At 42.4% G+C, this 21,020-nt stretch overlaps 1 protein-coding gene across 13 annotated transcripts in view; it reads left to right on the top strand.

Annotated features, from left to right (window-relative positions):
• ZNF521 (zinc finger protein 521) overlaps positions 1-21,020 on the top strand; it is a 234,291-nt gene that overhangs the window by 184,252 nt on the left and 29,019 nt on the right. For all 13 annotated transcript variants that reach the window (XM_085220908.1, XM_085220907.1, XM_085220906.1 and 10 more), the window contains one exon: positions 19,122-19,253. In XM_085220908.1, the coding sequence (XP_085077034.1) occupies positions 19,122-19,253 (132 nt within the window). The remainder of the gene's footprint in view (positions 1-19,121; positions 19,254-21,020) is intronic.

Genomic DNA, 21,020 nt, shown 5'->3' with positions numbered 1-21,020 from the left:
CAGTATTGTCCCCATTTGGGGAACAGTTGTGTTAAGCATCATGACAGAAAATTGTGGAAGACACTTGTTTTGAAGGCACTTTCAAGAACAAGTGGCAATTGCCAAAAGACAGAATAACTTTTCACTAGTGAGGAGCAAGTGGTTAACTTGTCAATAGTGGTGATCTAATGACAGTCTCCACTTTGTCATCAGCCTGCTGTCAATCCCACCAGTGTGCTGAAAAAGCACTAACTGTTGTGATAGTATCAGTGTGAAAACTGCTAAGGAAAAAAAAAGTAGTCCTTTAGTGCTGCTTTGTAAAAGATAGGTCGAGGATCAAAGTTCGGCATGGCTTTATTGGATTTCCTTTTTGCTTGCACTGCTACCTGTTAACACATCACTAATTGTGGCTGGTTGCAGCTGCAGTTTCTTTTCTGGTAAAAGGCAGCAGACAAGAAGGCTGCAACCTTCCAAGAAGCATCCCCTCTTCTCCCATGCAGCCCCATTAGGCTCTAGTCAGGAAAAAAATGTCTTCTCCTCCTCATTCTGACTAATGTTCAAGACCTGCTTTTTGGCTATGCTTTGAGTAATTTGATATTTAAGGAGTAATTCTGTTTTAATAGTAGTTCAAACATCATTTCTTTTTACAGGTTGAAATATATCTTTCGTTGATGCACATCTGTCCATATTACTGTTCTTCCTCCTTCTCTTTGTCCAGTACAATTCCTTTGTTACTTGGTTGGTAAGCCCTGCAAAAGAGCAGAAAGTATTACTTCTCTTTTAACTAGGAGCGTAAAAGAGAGAAATTCATTTGTTTAGATGGAGTCCAAAGTAATACTGGCATTAGAAAAGATATATAACTAGCAGACAGCTGTCAGTGATGTTCTCTCAGCTTTCTTCCACTATTATGTTTGGCTCCCTTTTGCTCCATTGATCCATCCATTGCCATCTCCAAATCCTACTGCTTTTTACTTCTCATCATCTCAAAGGTCTCTCCATTTCTTTCCACATCCACAGCCAATTCTTTTATTAGAAGCCAAATGATATTTCACTTTAACCATGCTGCATTTCGTCAGATGAGACAAATGCAGCTGCTGAGCTAAGTTTCTGGATACTGATTTATACAGTTTACTTAGTTACTCGTGTTACTCTTACGTTTTCAAATATTTCTGTGTAATCATGCCCATGCTCCCTTGTTGGGACTGCTGTACCCATACCTCAGTGCTTTTCCAGTACTTACAGCTTTGAATACCTATTTCTGGAGTCAGGGGCAATGCCCTCTTATCTTTTGATATGGGGCTCTTGTGCTTTGAAGAAATGCTGTCAGTACCTCTGCACAGTTCTACCCTGTCCAGCTGTGTGCCCTCTTTAAAATATCAGTTCTGCCATGTTTGCCTGGAGTGACTATTTGTGTGAGAAAAAAAGCTACAAATGCTCACATCCCATTCTTTTCTGGCCACTTGTTTCCTGGGCCAGGGCGACCCTGCTGGCACGTGATGCAAATGCTGGGAAGGTATTACAAGCTGGGAATGCGTTCTGCTGCTCTTTCCTTTCCTTCAAACTACACAGAGTATGGCCATGGAACCACTTATCTGCCTATACTTCTTGCGCTGTCTTAGACATCCTTAGATGGTCTAGAAAAATATATTTTTAAGACGACTTAAGTGTCTGGAGATTTAGGATTTGGCAAAGCTTACACGAGCAGCAGGATTTGGGACCTGATTCTGCAAATACTCAGGGCATCTTACAAAGTGAGGAAAGAGGCAGCAGAGGCAAGGCTATATTTATCCTGGTAGGCAACACTAGGGACATGAAAACAATTGACCCCTTTGTTTCTATTTATCCCAGTTTTGCAACTCTGCCAGGCCTAATTTAGCACCTGTACACACCTTCCCTGAAGGCAATGCAATCTCTTATTTGGCTTGAAACTCTTTTCCCAGAAACCTTTATGGCAGACCATACAGGGAGAGATATCTTGGAGAATGGGTGTGTGAGCTGGGTTGTGTGGTTCTTTCATTTTCCTAATGCTCCGGGTGTATCTCAGGAGACTAGCAGGCTGATTAATGCATTGTTCTCAAATGTCAAAAGGACTTCTGGGCACAAAGTGTCGAGTCCTTCAGAACCACCCAACTTCTGCAGAAGAAGGAGAGGTACAAACATGGGGAAAATGTCAAACTGGGATTGAATAGCTGTGAGCGTCATCGCCGATGGTAAACAGGACTGCTTCTTTTACCGGGGTAAAACGAATGCTAAAAATACAGGGTGCTCGTCCAGTTCTCCCATTCAACACAGGGAGTTTTGTTGGCATTTGTAACATATCCTGTGTTAAAAAATAAAGAAATAAATAAAGCAGAGAACGTAGAGTAGATGCATTTTACTGCCAGAGTGGAACTTCACAATCCTACCAGGGGATCTTTTTGTAATGTTTGTAATGTGCTGCTATCGTGCTTTAGCTGAGAAAAATGTCACTGCTGAGCTTTATTTTTAACAGACTTTTTTAACATCAATTAATGCAAGTAAATATAGTGAAGCAGATCTCACTTTTTATTTATATTTGGGTGAAAGCAGAGAGGGGATTTAAGGGAACAGCATGCACGAGCAGGGGGCCAGCAAAGGCAGAAAGGCAGTTCAATTGCACTCCAAACAATTCTACGGCAGAGAGATGGATTTTTTTTACAGATGTGAAAATGGAGATGGACATCCAACTTCCACTGATTGTCAGTGGGGCTGAGGAATCGTGTTGCCTTGAAATATATCATTCATGTTGAGTCTTAAAAAAATACACTGCAAAATGTGCAACGTAAGTTATCCGACAGGAAAGACAGTATGTTCCACCAGCAGAAATCAGTTGACCCTTGCGTGCTTAATTTTTAGCATAAGAGGTAAAATGCTCAGGTAGCCCTAAAAAGTGATATTTGTTAATTACTGCATGAGCTTTGTAGGAATTGCACCGTATTATATTTCCCTCCTGTTTGAAACCATTATACTTGCATTGTTTTCTGTCTTGCTCATGTTTCTTTAACAGAAGCGTGTAACACGTGCAGGATTGTAGGCCAACTCATAGCTTCTGGCACCGATCTGTTTTGCAGTAGTGGGAAGAGATGCCATTGCAAACCTTGGTAATGCAACATGCACTTCTTCAACATAGGCCTTTCATGGTGTTAAAGGTGACAGCTACCTGTTATTTTCCAGGTATTGTTGACTTATCATATGGGCAGATGCAGGCACAGAATGTGTGATTCAAAGATAACTTACTGCACTTGATGTAATATCATACCAACACAATAAACTAAAGACAAAGCAACAATTTTAGTTGAGAATTTTCCTGCCTGTGCCACTTTTTACTGAAACTGAGGTCTGATTTATTTTTTTAGTAATGCTGCTGTTTTCAGTGCATCAGCCAAGCCTCTGTTTGCTATAACTCACTTTTAAGCCAGGTTGTTGTTATTTTATCTTTTTTAGGGAGAGGAAGGGTGTGTCAGTTGCATATAGAAAATGTTGGAAAGAGGAAAGTATTGATAGCTGGCTTGCAAATATGCTCTTGGTTCCATTTCCCCACCAGTTTGTTTGCTACTCTGTGGGTATTCTTCATCAACTATTATTTTGAGTTCTGATCTTTGGCTTCCAGTATTCAGCTGAACCACAGAGGCTGCCCACCTTTTCTGCTGTATAATTTTCAAGGATTTAACACAGCATTTTTTCTTCTTCTCCTCTGCCATTTCAGATGTGAAGTCTAGAAATCAAAGCAGACTGAATATGAACAAAATATGCTGCTTACTTTAAAAAGTGTCACAGGATCAAAATCTGCATGCTTCACTCTCAGCAAAATACATTCCTGAATCTAACAGTGGGCTCTTGCTGGTCTGAGTAACACACAGCAGAGAAAATGGGTTTGCCTTCACTCTTCTCACCATCTCTCCCTTTCCCCCCCTGACTTCTAAAATACCACAATTATTCCAAATATGATTAGAGGACTAATACTCCTCCTTGATCATACTTTCTGCTGACAAAATTCTGACTAGTGTTAAATCCCTCCACCCACCTCCAGGTGTAATAAATTAGAAGTTGCTGCTTGAGCGAGGTGAAGGAGGCAATGAAGGAGGATGGAGGATATATTTTAGCTGCTTTGCATTTTGGATGCTTGTTTTCCCTTTTCTTTTTGAAGGAAGATTGACAAGTAAGCATAATGTGACTGGCACCATCAGTGAGTGCATAAACCCAGGGTGTTTGGTTTTAAACAGTGTCAAGCTTCAAACTAATGGCTCTCGGGCTTTCAAGAAGAAGAAAAGAGAGGCAAGTTAAATGTACATATTCAGTTAAGAAATGCATTTTGCTTTTAATATCATCAAGAGATTAATGCTGTTGCAAATAAAATCCTGTGGAGCTGGCTTTCATTATATGATGAGGGTATACTTCAATTTTAAAATAGCAGCTTAAATGAATCTGTTCAGAGCTGGGACAGATTGTCATAAAGTTAAGAAATCAAAAATTCACCCACAGCATCTTTGTAACTCCATAAGATAGCTGTACGAATAAATACTCCATCACTGTTTTGCAGGCAGTAATGTCTGGGATTGCTCTGCAAAGCGCATGGCTGTCTTCACTGGCAGTCTTTTTTTCCTGACTAAATGTGAAAAAAACTTGGGTCCTCAAGTACTTTGCGTGTCTCCTTTCATTCTTCTTATTCTTGAACTGTGTCAGTACTGCACGTGGATAAATAAAATATCATCAAGAATGCTGATATCATCTTCCTTTTTCCCCTTTCCCTTCTCTAACTTATAATAATGTGGGGCAAAGGTCTACTTAACATAGCACAGTTACGATAACTAGTACATTTGTATTTCTGCTATGATGAGAGGTCTGCTGTAGTGAGACTCATCCACTGTTGCTGCTTCTTCTCAGCAGTGTTAATTATTCTTCAGGCTCATGTAGCGTGTGTATGGAAACACAAAATAAGCGTTCAGGGAGTTGGATATTTTTGGGTTTATTTGTCGTGTCAGTGACACTTCCACTCTGACACAAACTCACAGCACAACACTCCTGATCTGTAATGAGGTTGTGTCCCATGACGTATATTAAAAGCACTAAACAGTCCCTTGCTCATTCACAATCCTCATTTATCTGAATTAATTTTGTGTCCCCCATTTCATTTGGGTAAATTAAGTTTCACAGTTTCACAATTTGATCACAAGTCTCACAATGTTCAGTGCTTCTTTTCTGACCTGAGCCCACGAAATGATGGCATTGAATCTAAATCTCAGTCTTTGTTGGTTTAAAAATAAAAACAAAAATCTAGCAACAACAAGAAGGACTTTTGTTGTTACAGGGAAGCCTTCTGAGAGGTAACTGTCCCAACTTGAATGCATGGGCAGAACTCCAGGCATAGGCTTGATGAAATCTCATGATTTTGAACCTATTCACATGATTTTGCAGCTCTTGCATCAATAATTTTGGTTTCAGTAGGTGGTTAGACATCTTGTATGTGCATCACAGGGCTTGACTGGGTCAGCATTGGATCGCGTGGAGGAGCTGTGCAGTTCCTTGGGCAGGGGAAGCACAGTTCTCCTGTGAATCTTAATGGTTCTCAGACATAATTGAATGGGGATTATGTCTCAGCTCCAGTCTTTAGCTATCTCAAAAGGGGATTTCTCTGAGATGTGTGACTGCTGCATAGCGGGTGGGTGGCCTGCACCATCCTGTGCACGCCTCCTGCCCCAGCTTGAAGATGGCCGGAGCCCAAAGCCGGCCTTGGCAGTGTGGTGGAGCCCTGCCACTGCCCAGCGTGTCCCTGTGGAAAGGCTCACGCCAACCGAGGACCGATTTCTGGTGGCAGGAGGAGAGGAAGTGTCACCCGCAGCTCTTGGCTGAGGAGCTGGGCATGGCTCGGTGAGCTGGCCTCGCAGCCAGGCATGGGGCCGCAGGAGCAGGCTGGGGGTGGGCAGCTTGGGGCCGGCTGCAGTTCACCTGCTGGGCCTGGAAGTGCTGAGGTGGCAGCGGCCGGAAATGTGTCAGCAGTGCATCTCAGGGAGAAGTGAAAGAGAGGGGCAGCTTGGCTTTTGCCCCGGCACCTCGGGGAAGGAGGGATAAGACAACAGGCAGTTTGGAAGAAGCTCAAATCAAACCCCTTGTCTTTTGACCCCCTCTGCTCTGCTCCTGATAAGTGTGATCTGAGTCCTTCTCCCACTCTTTTCTTTTTCCCTACCTCGTGTCTTTAAAGTGAATCAGCACACACATACGCTGCACACAAGGAAAATGAAGTGGGCTTTTTGGAGACTATTTCAACAAATAGCAAACATTGCCAACAAATGCAGTCTTGTAAGTTATTTATTAGAGTCTTAATGAAAGGATAATGCCATGTAGTGGTCAGCCAACTTTTTCTTGCTGTTACAATCATGCTTTTCGTATTGCATTTCAGATTTCCTCCGAGTCTTACAAGTGTTGTTTTTTTTGTTGTTGTTTTTCAGTGATGTTAATCACCTCATAGTCATTTAATATCACGCTATCAGTTCTATAAGTTTTATCTAGGGAGGATATACACTGTTCTGACAGCCTATACATTTATTTTTCTCAAAATAGTGATTATTTTTTTCCTCTGGTGATATGATTTGATGCCTGATAGTTGTAACCCGCTGTTCTTTTTAATTGCTTATTGGTATTAATTGTATACTAGTAACATCGTTGGCTTGAGACAGTTGGCTGCAAAAATACATTTATCATTATTACCATTGGAGCTGTACTAAATTATCCAATCTCTGTCCTAAAATGAATGCTTTGCATTTTTACAGTGGAATTTAAATAAGTGTTGAATCAAGACTTTCTTTTGCCTCTTTCTCTTCAACTAAGCTTCATGCCCTTGTCCTGCTTCTGCTTGCCACCTCTTCTTCTCCATCACCTTTCCTTTGCAGCTTTCCTCTCATCATTCTTGTTGCTACAGTATCTTCCCCCTCCCCAACAAGCCCCTATAAATTCCTTCATTTCTTGCATTTTTCTCTCCTTTGCCTGTCAATCACACATCTCTTTTCAGCCAACTTTAGTCTCTTCTCTGCTTTGTTGTTTCTCCTCTTTTCCCCTTATTATTTCATGTTCATGACTTTTTTATCCCACTACTGGAAGTTCAGTGGAGAGTGAACTTCTCTACTTCTAGAATAGTAGAAAACAGAATCCTTGCTTCAGTGAGGAGATAAGTTTGATGAGGAGTTGCAAGATGTTTGTTCAAGTGGCATGTAGAATTTTGTTTAAAAAGTAAAAAACAACAACCCACAAACCTGTTACTGAATATAACAAAAGGAGGAAAAATAACTAATTGGCTCTCATTATTCTCTTATCTTCAAACCGAAGAACTTTTAATATTGAAATCCCATCAGCTGTTTGTTCAGCTCAGTGTGAAATTTTAGTACCAGCAGAGAAAGAGGGAAGGAGAGTGGAGTAGGTTTCAAATGAAGTCTGGTCCTTTTTTGATATGTGAGCCCAAAGCTGCCTTCATGTGCTGTAAGCAAGATCAAACATAGACACAAGGAAATTAAAATTGAGCTTTCTCATGGTTTCCTAAATAAAATACCAAACTAAGTCAGATGAGTAATAAAAATAATAATAATCTATATTAAATAGAGCTTTATCATTATCATACATTTTTTGTACAAAGAGATGGGTCTTAGCTGCCAAAGCAGTTTGCTCGGGTGGAAAAAATCTAATTAAATGCCCAGTTATCAGCATAGACCTGAGGGTCTTAACAGCCTGAACCGCTTCATCCTCCATGGTTTTTCTGAGGGCTGAAAGGGGGGTGCTTGGGGAGGAGATGGAAGTTGAGAGAAAAGAAACCAGAGTGTTGGTACACCCCTAAATGAGCTTAAGAACTGGATCAATAACCCAGCAACTGCTACTCATTTCAAAGTGTCCCTTAACCGTATAAGAAGATACCAAATAATCTAAATATAAATGCACTTAGATTTGAACAAAAAATATCAATAATATCTAGCGTATTAAAAAATCCAGGAAAGCACTGTTAGGTCTTCCTTCTAACAATTGAAAATATCCAGTAATCCACGAAAACCCAATTTTATTTCATTCTTTCTTTTCTTTCTGATTTCCTTATTTTTTTTCTCTCTTTGTGGGTAGGGTAAACAGCATTTCAGCATTTAGAGACTTTATCTTCCAGACATCTAATGGTTTCATGCCAAACAAAAAAGAAGGCAGCCCTGACCTTTTCTGTATAGTCAGAACAGAAGAAATACCTGATGAGAGTTGTTTACAAAACATAATTTCTACTCATGGTCCATTGTGGTCTAGAATTAATATTGAGGCTTAGGTTGTCTCCAAGTAGGAGATGTTTTCCCGATAGCCGTAACTTTAGAGCATGTTGTGTTTAATTTATGCAACATGAAATAACCTCTTCTAGTTCAACAACTTGTGAAACTTGTGTTTTCTTTGTGCAGTACTTAAAAGTAGATATTCTTGCTCTTCTACAGTTCCAAAAGTCTCAGATCATTGGGCACTTACAGATATTGAACAGCAAATGACAGAGAATGTTGGCTCTCCATCCAGAAAGCAAAAACTATACAGTGAACAAAAATTTTTAAATGGAACGAATAATGTGTTCTAAATTCTTCTGAGCAAATATGTGACATTTTCATTTTTTTTCTTCCTGCAATGTTTGATTTAATTGTTAATAGATACTTTCCCAGGCAGATTCTGAGCCATTCAAATTGTAATTTACTTTCCTGGAGAAGGTTTGGTCCAAAAATCATTTTTGTTAGGAAAAAATAGGAACTTAGCTCAAAGAAGAAATACAAAAATCAGTCAGTCTTAATTCTGACACTGTGTTTGTAACTACGGGCAAAAAAAGCAGCGTCTGATTCTTTATGCAGATGAATTTGAGAGTTTTCATTCTCTGTATGGTGTGCAGAAACAGGCATCTGGCAGCTCTGGAGTTTGGTTTCTTTATCTGTAAAGTGCAGATAATAATCCATTTCTAGGTGTACACTATAAGAATGAAGGATTCAACCTCATGCACTTTGGCAGAATTCAGTCCCATGAAAAGTCTGGAGAAGAGCCTCGTATGATAAGAGGCCCGCTGCCCTGCCTTGGTTGTGCCAGTGTTTGAAGGATTGGTCTCCAAGCTTTTAATCAGTGCTCACGGAGTGCTGTCTGAAAAGGTAAACATTGAACTGGATCATCTGTCTACAAATATCTCATATCAGTCAGATTATTTCTGCCCGTTTAAATTCCTTTTTATATCCTATGGAAAAATTGCTTCCAAAATAAGCTGTATCACATGGGATTTTACTGCAGCGATCTAGTGTAACCTTGTAATGCGTATAGCTATGCGATGCAAGGCACACTTTTTTTGAACAAATTTTAATACCTTTTGGTGGTGCAGTTACAGACAAGGAGTAGCAAATTATGCATGTCCCATCAGCCGGTGAATAGCCCTGTTGCTGAATTCCTGAACTCTCTCCTGGTAGGCAGTTGCCCAGCAAATCCTGTTCTTTGATAGAGAGGGCATTTTCTCCATTTAAATCATTTTCACTTGAGCTGAAAACATGACAGTTATTAAGAAATAGATCCTGCCAGTTGCCCTTCATATATTTTAATCCAGCTTCACTATAGCTAGACAATTTGTGGTTTTATTGGAACATGCAAAACACGTGTGGTAAGAAGAGTTCACTTACAAGCAGCCAAAGTGAGTGCAACCAAGCAAAAAAAGTGAACAGTTGGTGAAGTGAAATGCATCCCTTGCTTCAGACAAAAATACGGTGGAATGAAAGATGCAGTAGACTGGCTTTCCCTTAAGCAGATCTGATTTCAAAATCTGGCCCTGGAGAGATGAACTTTTGCTTTAATTGAGGGGGTGGATCCCAGCTCCTTGTCACTCCATCAGTCAGCACCCTTTGCTGTAGCTGTAGCAGTGTAGCTACAGAAGGCTGTCATGCTCGTTCTTGATGTTTATACCGAGTCTTCCCATCTGCTGCTGCTGCTGGGAACCTGTGCGACCTGTCCTCACCATCTTCTTTCTATACTGGCACATTTGCAATGGACAGTATGCTTACATAGAGTCAGTCATTATCTGTTCTCCACTTGCCATTCAGGAGGCTAACACTGGTGACTCTAAGGGTTTGGGATTGTTCATTGCATCTTGTCCATTTCCGTCTTCTGGCTTAAGCAGATTTTTTGCCCAAAAATCATTTCTAGATGAAAGAAGCAAGGAGGGAGGTGTTGTTTAGGTTACAAGCTGTCATTACTCTATTATAGGATAAGAGTGAAGAGAGCAGGAGGAAGTTATCAGCTCAAGGACACCAACATTTGCCCTGAGCACTGCAGGAGAAATAAGGTTGTACTTCTGTCTTTCCACCCAATCCTCCATCCTGTCCGAGTGGATACAACTGCTAGTCAGGACCTTAAAACCCCTGGTTTTCCATGACAGATTCCTCTTGTGGCTGTAAATTCCAGCCGTTCTCTTCTTCCTGCTGCAGTTTACAGCTGTGTGCTTTACCTGTAGTACATCCACTTCTTTATCACTGTATTCCCATCCTTTTCATGTCAGCTTCCAAGATTAGCACCACAATGGATAGCGTTTTTCATGAAGGGTTTGTGATCATGTTTGAGAAATTGAAAATGACAAAAGCAGTATTACAATCAGGGAGAAATTATGAACATGGTCCTGGAGACTTCAGCACTGTTTCATTGCAGCTTCAAGCCTTCAAAGAAGTGTTGCGTGTTCCCTATCAGGTGAAGAAACTTGTCATTCAGACATTTGCCATGCAGAGACCCAAGTTTCCAGCAGGAATGACATTGTCTCTGGTGACATGAAGATGTTGATGCATGTGCTTATGACCAGCAGAATTACAAAGATAATAACAAACCCAGTACTGCAAATCAGAAAGCAGAAATAACTGTATACCCTGCAAATTAAAGTGTTGTATGGTGCATTTTGTCCTTCCTTGCTTTTCAGTATGAGATGTTGTAGCCAAGGGGTTAGCTGTAGTCTGTGGCATTCCTTCGTTACTCCTCAGATCTCTGCCTTATAAATGTGTGCTGCAAAATTAACTCAGGGAGGAGTGAAAGAAATATGAAGAAGGAGAAATAGGAGAAATTGGTTTAGGGGCATGGTTTGCTTGATAAAAAGAAAATGTAACAAAATACATGGAATGTGAAAGCTGTACATGCTTCAGACTTGAAAAAATGCAGGGACTGCAGGCCATTTCATTCCTGTGTTCAATGTGGAGGGCAGAGTTTACACTGCTTTTTGTAGATGATTTTAAGCATGGACTCAGCTTTGTGATGATTTAGCAGGAGGGCATCATCATCTTTGGACCTTTCCGTATAGATTTCTATAGAGTAAAAGAAAAGACCCTCCTGGACAATCTCCAGGGTAAATAAGAGAAAGAGTTACTTATAAACTGTTACAAATTGGTACTCAGTAATGGCTGTAGTGTTGATCAGACAATATAAGAGGGCCCCCAGTGGTTACTGACTTAACAGCTGCATGTAAGTCAGCCACTGAACATTTGCTTGTAGCTGCTCTTGTTTTGTTTTTATTGAAGAGCAACAAGCATAAACATGGGACGTGCAGTCTAGAGGCTGCTTTCAGGGTTTCACTTGTTAAAAGTGTATATTGAAATAGCAGGGTCTTCCATAAAATGAGCAGGTTGTGCTTGTTGTTGCTAACAAAAGTGGGTCCAGGTCATCCAAAGCAGTATCTGCTTTTTAGGAAAGATCGGCTGGCTAGGCGGGGTGGTGGAGTTGCTCTTTATGTGAGAGAGCAGCTAGAATGTATTGAAATTCACTTGGGGGAGAGTGATGTAGCAGTGGAGAGCTTATGGGTGAGAATCAAGGGGCAGGCTGGTAAGGGTGACACTGTTGTGGGTGTGTACTACAGGCCCCCTGATCAGGATGAGGAGGCTGATGAGGCCTTCCAAAAGCAACTGGATGTAGCGTCACGTTCCCAGGCACTGGTGCTTATGGGGGACTTCAATTATCCAGATATTTGCTGGACGACCAACATGGCCAGGCACGCACGGTCCAGACGGTTCTTGCAGTGCGTTGAAGACAACTTTCTGATGCAGGTGGTGGAGGAACCGGGGAGGGGTGTTGCTGGACCTTATTCTCACCAACAGGGATGGACTTGTTAAGGAAGTAAAGGTTGGGGGCAGTTTGGGTTGTAGTGATCATGAGATGGTGGAGTTCAAGATCCTGAGTGGAAGAAGCAAAGCAATAAGTAGGATTGCTACCCTGGACTTCAGGAGAGCCAACTTCGATCTCTTCCGGGACCTACTTGGAGCTATCCCGTGGGCTCGGGTGTTAGAAGGTAAGGGGGCCTCTGAGAGCTGGTCAGCATTTAAACAGCTCTTCTTCCAAGCTCAGGATCGGTGCGTCCCTGTGAGCAAGAAATCGGGAAAAGGTGGCAGGAGACCTGTGTGGATGAGCAAGGAGCTCATGCGCAAGCTCAAAGGAAAGAAGAAGGTCCATGAAATGTGGAAAAAGGGTCTGACCACTTGGGAAGAATATAGGAATGTAGTCAGGGCCTGCAGGGATGCAACGAGAAAGGCTAAAGCCCGCCTGGAATTGAATCTTGCTAAAATGATAAAGGATAATAAAAAAGGCTTCTTCAAGTATGTTAACAGCAAAAGGAAAACTAGGGAGAATGTGGGCCCCTTACTAAGTGAGGGGGGGGTTCTGGTAACGGGGGATGCTGAGAAGGCAGAGATACTGAATGCCTTCTTTACTTCCGTCTTCAGTGAAAAGGCTCTCCCTCAGGTTTCCCACATCCTGGAGGTTAGTGAGAGGGTCTGGGGAATGGGAGACTTCCCTTTAGTCAGGAAAGAGTGCGTGCGTGAGCGCCTAGGCAGTACTAAGGTCCACAAGTCCATGGGACCTGATGGGGTGCATCCATGTGTGCTGAGGGAGCTGGCAGAGGTCATTGCCGAACCGCTCTCCATCATTTCTGAGAGGTCTTGGATAACAGGGGAGGTCCCTGAAGACTGGAGAATAGCCAATGTCACTCCGGTCTTCAAAAAGGGCAAGAGGGAAGACCCGGGTAATTATAGGCCTGTCAGCCTCACCTCTGTCCCTGGAAAGGTGATGTAACAGCTTGTGCTGGATACCATCTCCAGACAATTGGGAGAAAAGGAGGTTATCAGGAGTAGTCAGCATGGGTTCACCAAGGGGAGGTCGTGCTCGACCAACCTGGTGGCCTTCTATGATGCTGTCACATGCTGGGTGGATGGGGAAAGAGCAGTAGATGTAGTCCACCTTGATTTTAGAAAGGCATTTGATACTGTCTCCCATGACATCCTTATAACAAAGCTGAGGAAGTGTGGGATAGACGAGTGGACAGTGAGGTGGGTTGAGAACTGGCTGACTGGCAGAGCGCAGAGGGTCGTCGTTGGTGGTGCAGAGTCTGGCTGGAGACCTGTGACCAGTGGTGTCCCCCAGGGGTCTGTGCTGGGTCCGGTCTTGTTCAACATCTTCATCAATGACCTTGATGAGGGGATTGTGGCCACCCTCAGCAAGTTTGCTGATGATACGAAGTTGGGAGGATTGGCTGACACGCCTGAAGGCTGTGCTGCCATTCAGCGAGACCTGGACAGGCTGGAGAGCTGGGCAGTAAGAAACCAGATGAGGTTCAACAAAAGCAAGTGTAGGGTCTTACACCTAGGGAGGAATAATTGCATGCACCAATACAGGCTGGGGGATGAGCTGCTGGAGAGGAGCTCTGCAGAGAGGGACCTGGGCATCCTGGTGGATGACAGGTTGGCCATGAGCCAGCAGTGTGCCCTAGTGGCCAAAAAGGCCAATGGCATTCTGGGGTGCATTAAAAAGAGCGTGTCCGGCAGGTCGAGGGAGGTGATCCTCCCCCTCTACTCTGCCCTGGTAAGGCCTCATCTGGAGTACTGTGTCCAGTTCTGGGCTCCCCAGTACAAAAAAGACAGGGATCTCCTGGAAAGAGTCCAGCGGAGGGCCACAGAGATGGTGAAGGGCCTGGAGCATCTCCCCTATGAAGAAAGGCTAAGTGAACTGGGTCTGTTTAGCCTTGAGAAAAGACGACTGAGAGGGGACCTGATCCAGGTTTATAAATATCTGAGGTGTGGCGGCCATAGTGGTGAGGCCAGTCTCTTTTCAGTGGTACGTGGAGACAGGACGAGGGGAAACGGACATAAGCTGCAGCATAGGAAGTTTCGCACGAATGTGCGTAAGAACTTCTTTGTGGTGAGGGTGACGGAGCACTGGAACAGGCTGCCCAGGGAGGTTGTGGAGTCTCCTTCTCTGGAGATATTCAAGTCTCGCCTGGACGCCTACCTGTGCGACCTGGTGTAGGGAACCTGCTTTGGCAGGGGAGTTGGTCTCGATGATCTCTAGAGGTCCCTTCCAACCCCTACAATTCTGTGATTCTGTGATCTTGGGTGGTGCAGATGAGTATAGCTCACTGGCCCTGCAAAAGCATGGGAGCTGTGCAACAAGAGTGGCTGGTGCAAGGACAAAGGATCCCCAAATCTGAATGTATTCCTGGCACGAACACTGCTTTTATTTACTTTTCTACCTGGTTATCAAGTTAGTGGCTGAGGTAATGGGCTGCACCTCAATTAAAATCTACTTATCCCCATCAAAGCATTTAACATTTGTGCAAATATTAAACATTTATATGAATATTGAATGCATTTATTTAGAAATGATTTTTGTTTACATTTTCCCACAATCTGAGTAAAAATTGCAAATGGAAAGTAATTTACTTATGCAGAAATTCTGCCTGCATCAAACTAAATTATCTACCAGCAGTGGAAAAACCATCCTCATCAATGTTACTGGGTCTTCACCATGTCCAAACTCTACCCTAGCTACATAAGGGCAACAGTAAGCAGGAGTTCTGTGCTGTACTGTGGGTACTTTGTTCTTGCATTCCTTATGGAATTCTTGGATCCATAATGTGAAGGACGTGCTGACTTGTTTTACGATGTACCACATCAGGGAATGCAGTGCACAGTTTTCTGTTAGATTTGGAAAGGTGCAGGCTTTATATTAAAGGTTCATTTCTTTTTCATCGTTCAGCTAACTCATTTGCACTGTAATGTACTTTCCTATTCCTCCTCCTGATAGTTGGTGCTTTCATACCTATTTTACAAACCATATTTTCAGTCTAATCCATATACCAGTTGTCTAGAATTCCATAGCGTTGCTTATTTCTTACCTATAACTCTTAATAAAATATAGGGCTGTGCCAACCTATTATATCCTTAATAGAATATTCTAATGGTTATTAAATCAATTGACTCTGAATTTCACTTTAATAAATGAGTCAGACAGTATTTTCCAATTACTGTCAGCCGCCACCTTTCCAAAGAGCAGATTATTTTGATTGAATTTTTTAAAGCTGCTCAGCACTTTTTTTTTCTCTTTTTTTTCCCCCCACATAATGACAAAGAGCAGTAGCTCTGTACTGCAGGGAAGGAGAGCCTCTTGGACTGTATCTGACACTCCTTTCCATTTCATATTTATCCCAAATGGAAACTGAAAATGAGACATTTCTCTGCTCCTTTATTTATTAATGGTATCATACTTTGCACTTTCATAGCACCCTATCAAATTGTTTGCTAAACATGAAGAGTGAGACAGAGGTCGGTATGTAAACAGAGCTTTTTGCATTCTCTTTCCGCAACTGGCACCTTTGCAAGAGCTGCCACACCCTGGCTCTTTCATGCCAGTAAGAGATAAAATGCTGGCCTTGCTTTTAAACTCTCTGTGGAGAGCAGAGCCCTTATTCCCTCATCCTTCTGCAATGCTTGTGACCCAAACAAGCAGGCATTTTTGCACCTGCACGCGTATCTTAAGCCATTTCTTAGGCAGATCACAGTGATTCTGGAAGTCTTCCATGTACAGTAGCTAGTCCTGTGCTCTTCTCCAGCTCTTCTATCCCTCTAGTATTAAAAGTCTTAAGGGATACAAATTAGGTCAGCCTATTAAAGAAGAAATTAAAAATTAACACCTCCTCTTTAGAGATGGGTACTCTGAGAAACACAGGCTGTGTTGTCGTGCCGAAGGTGATGAGAGTAAGTCAGTGTCAGAGGTTGCAATGGACGCCAACACTCCTGGCTCCTGTGCCAGTACTGTAACCTTATCTGTCTCTCTTGAATTTAAATGATGCTGGTGTCACATTCCTGAGTGCAAGAACTGGAACCTTGCCCTTTGTTCCGAGGAAGCAGTGCAAAGCAAGTAATGTGCAAAAATGGGTGAAAGAAAGAGTGAGGGGAGGGGGTTAAAATTCCCTGAGCAGTGAAACTTAGGAAAAAATTTGTTCTATTAGTTATACAAATGTGGTCATATTTTAAATGTGGTCTTTAGAACTAGCAGAATAAAACATTTTATTTTTAAGAGAAAGCTTAGATTCTGCACAAATGGATGTCTCTTGCCTGGGGAAGTTTCCTATCTGCCCCAGGCGAGTGGGTGAGGGGATTTTTCAAACCCTGTTTGTAAGTCAGATTTGCAACATAGGGTAATCAAAGTGGTTTTGATGTTTGTGACCAGGAGATCACCTCACGTCTGTGTGGTACATGAAACACAATAGGGTCACATTTAATGGGGTTCAGTTCTTCTTGAACAAGTATAAGTGCTGTGTGCCTAAAATTAGTTTTGCTTCGGCATCAGGAGTGCGTGCCTTTCTTCCTACTTTTTCCTCATTAGGCAAGGTAAAAGAAAAAAAGGGGAAAAAAAAGCCTTTTCTCTCTTCTGTAGCTCCTTATAAAAATGTGTCTTTTTAGGAAGTCTTTCTCCCCTGAAATGTTTGAAGAAATCCCTGTTCAATGTTCCCATGCTCTAGGATGATTAGTGTGGTTCATTTACACTTTGCCAACAGTAACTCTGTGATTTGAGAATTGGCATCGATTATCTTCACCTTGACATGTAGAAGATCCTGAGATGGAGCTCCCTTTGTCCTAATTGCTTTGGCTGTGTGTATCAGCACAAACAGTTTGATGAAGAAACTTTACCCTGTAGGCTTTCTCACCCACAATTATCCTTTTCTGGGGACTTTCACTGTCCTCAGAACTATCTGTTTTGTAATGACCATGACAAGGATTTGGGCATAGAAGAAATGATCTGATTACGTGGCAGTCTGTAGGTCTCTTATAGATCATTGTCTATAAGTTCAGGGAAGAAGGGGCAGTTGTGTGTAGTTTGTTGAGTCTTCATCCTCTTTTCAGTATGCTCAGTTCTTCAGCTTGCTCACAGATGTGGGTTGCCTGCTTGGAGATTATGGTGTACAGTCTGCCTTACTGAATATGACCATCTCTCGTAGACATACAGACTGCTGTGTGTCAGATCTTTTCCCTTGTGCATCCTTTCATAGTGCCTGTGTGCTTACTTTTGCTCAGCAGTAGCAAAAACAAGGCATGCCAAAAGGGTTTGTCAGTGATGGTGGAGAACACAAAATCCCAGGCAATTCTTGAGAATCTGCTGAAACATTCCCTGATAAGGAAATAGCAGATATTTGATACGTTTGCTAATTTATCTCTAACGCGTTATGAAAGGTGTTGCCTATCCAGTATATCCCCTGTAGTTCAGAATATGTTTAACCAGTATGACAGTCTGGATGAAACATATCCTTCAGCAGCCTGACATCCCCTGCCTCCATATCCAGAGAGACTGTGGTGGCAAAACAGCAGAGATTCCTGAGCCTTTGTCCAGGTTGGTACTGAGGGCTATTTTCATTGAATCCAGTTGGAAATCAGTATGTGCTCATGTGGGCTGGGAGTCAGAAATCTTGGGTGTGATGTTGGTACCAAACCACAGCATCACCAGGACCTTTTTTCAGATGACTCCTAAGTAACAAGCATCACAGAATCGTAGAATCAATCGTAGAAAGGTCTGGGTTGAAAAGGGCAATGATGATCATGTTATTTCAACCCCCCTCTATGTGCAGGGTCATCAGCCACTCGACCAGGCTGCCCAGAGCCACATCTAGCCTGGCATTGAATGTCTCCAGGGATGGGGCATCAACTGGCCTAAAGAACTGCTGTGTGTGGCATGGAGCATTGCACCCACGCACATGTGCTTTCCCACATACACAGCAGCAAGCATTAGCCATTGCAGCTACTGATCACCGTAGGTTGTAGGGCAGAAAGTGGGCAGCCTTCTGAGGTGTTTGGGCAGGCAGGGTGCTCACCTATGTGGCTCCTTTTCATCTGAGAGCTGGTGGTGTGGCACCGGTCACCATGTGTATCTGTTTTCTGGTAATCAAACCCTGCCTTTACCTACACAATCAATGCCACTGGTGTCGCACACGGGTGATGTACAGAAGGACCTTTCCTGAACCACGCTGTCAGAATTGAGGCCTCTGCAGCAAGGCTGGAAGCCACCACTCACCTAGCAATTGTTTCTAAGTAGGACACAGCCGCTGAGTGGCCTGCAGGTCCTGCAGCACCCTCAGGAAGAGACCTGGCGGCGAGGTGCAGGGCTTCCCAGCACAATGGGAGGAAACACAGGAACGGGCGGTGGGGGGTAGGAGCCACGTGGCATTGACGGGAAAGCTGTGTCAGGAAACACGTGGGGACTTCCTGGAGTTGGTGTAAGGGGAAAATGCAAATAAGCAAAAATAATCCTGCAAAATAGCAGGATTTGTCAAAAAGGGAGCTGGGAAATCCTGACGTTTGCGAAAGGTTTTGTATGTGCCCACAAGACTGGGATAGTGGAGTAGGGGTGATGCAGGGGTGAAAAATACCTCCCCTCGCATGACCCGCTGCTGTCAGCCAGAGTGGCAGAAGCGCGCACTTGGAGATTCCTGCTTGTGGCTTGTGGAGTGGTGTGTGAGCAACGTTCAATTCCTGCACTGCTTTGGAAGTGTTCTTGTTTGTGATCAAGTGCTTCCTCTAATAGATGCTACTTCTGGTTCTATTCATCGTTTCCTACTGATCTCTAAGGCTCTGCTTTCCTATCTAGTGGCAATTGTTTCTGAAAAAGCTGTATTTTAATGCCCAGTTAAATTCCTACATGCTGAAACGTTGCAGATAAACACTTTAGCAGCTGTGGATGCTGAGGGGCATCCAGTTTCCTGAGCTGAGCAAAACAAAAAGCTCATTCCGTTCATAGATCATGTATGACATGCTCTTTTGTAAGGCCTATAGTGAATTTCACTCCTACTCTCGTTTTTCCCACAGATGAAGGACTGAACCACGAATGCAAGCTCTGCAATCAGACGTTTGACTCTCCTGCCAAACTCCAGTGCCACCTGATAGAGCACAGCTTTGAAGGCATGGGGGGCACCTTCAAATGTCCAGTGTGCTTTACAGGTAGGAGGCGATCGCTGCTTGTCTCAATCCTGCCTCTTCTGTGCCTGCAGAACTCCCACGTGTAATTGTTCCATGTGTTGGCTTTAGGTCAGTTTGTGCTCATTAGTAATGTTAGCTAGAAACCATTCAGAAAACTGAGCTTCTTGGGAGGGCAAGCATCCATCTATAAGAATGACATTTCAATCTCTTCAGTTAGAACTGCTTTTTTACAATTACAGAAATTATAATCTGTTACCTTCCATGATGTCACACTCAACATCTTCACGTTCCAAACTTGCTGACATTAAAACTGCCCATAAATTTGTACTTTAAAACTATGCATGATTCATCTAAAATGACACATCTCATAGCAGAACTGCTAGATGTAGCCTGCACGGCAATGTTCTCTGAATGAGCAGGAGAGTCCACTTGTGTTTGTTGGCTTCTGGTGAGAGGAAACGCCCTTGTATTGTGCTTTAGAAAGCAAACCATGCTATCTTGCCACAAGTCAAGTTCTGCTCTCCCCTGACATAGGTTCAAGCCTAGAATAATCCTCCCCAAGTCAGTGGTGTTATTCAATAGTAAAACACAAGTGAGAAAATAACTTGACCCAGTACAGCTAAGCAATGTTTGGGCCATAATGAGGAGCAGAAAAATGCTGTTGTTGGAAATGAAAACACATTAAAAGGATGCCTATGGAGTTGTGCATTTTTTAAGGACTTCTTAATAGGATATTTTATAAAACAATAACCTAAAATGTAAGTCTTAATATGTAGCTTACATGCATAATTTTTCTTTACAAGATGAAAATCAAAGATGACCACAAACGAGACAAAACACGCTTTGGGTATTCTCTCATCACTGGCATGCTAATTCTGGAAGCCATTCGAAGTTTTTGTTCCCCATTAATGGAAGTGAAGGGTTTTCACTGATAGACAAACAGAACCTCTTACAACTTCATTTTACTCCTCTTTGTTTGGCAGCTCCCCTTCAAATACAACCTAAGTACCTGCTACAGAGGAAAATGAAAATTGCATTCTTCATCTCTCAGAATGAGTGATCATTAATGAATATTGCCTCAACTGTGTTCAGTTTCCACACATTTCTGCAGGTTATAAAATTAAAAAAAAATGTGTAGTTTATCTTCATTGCACTGCTTATATCGGTAATGTCTGAGCCTGGATAGTACAGCTGTAAGTAGTTTGCCTATCCAGCATCTGCATACAGTATTTTTTTCAATGTGGCATTTTTTTAGAACAACAATATTCTGCTATTTTTTTCCCCCTTGCCTTTGTAGACGTGCTATGAAGTAATCTTTTTTTTAGCGTGACACCATGGGTCTTAGATTTCCAAGTTTGGGGGAATTGTAAAGGCAATATAAAAACTTGCATCTGTAAGGAGCTCCCATTGACAATTCTCCACGTGAGCTAGATTCCTGATAAAAGTAATCCTTTAATGTTTGAGCCAGTAGCCTTGTAAAATGTGTTAAAGACTATAGAGATAAGTCGATTCCAATCTGTGTGGAACACTTTTTCCTTTTAGCTGATGGGGTAAATAGGCACCGCGCATTAATCATAAACAATCGTGTTTTATTAGCAATATGCTATTAAATTATTTCAGCGTGTCTTGCTAGAATATTAACAAGAAGTGAAAATCCCCAATATTAGTTTTATATGGAAAATGGAATCTGAGTCCCTTTTTTCAGTGTAATGAGAAATGTGATTAAAATGTATGACTCAGAACAACAATATTCTGATATTTTTTTGTTGCTTTGCAATTAGAATAATT

Source organism: Meleagris gallopavo, chromosome 3, assembly GCF_905368555.1.
Source record: "Meleagris gallopavo chromosome 3, MGAL_WU_HG_1.1, whole genome shotgun sequence".
In the NCBI taxonomy this organism is placed as follows: domain Eukaryota; kingdom Metazoa; phylum Chordata; class Aves; order Galliformes; family Phasianidae; genus Meleagris; species Meleagris gallopavo.
This window is presented reverse-complemented; position numbering and strand designations above follow the sequence as displayed.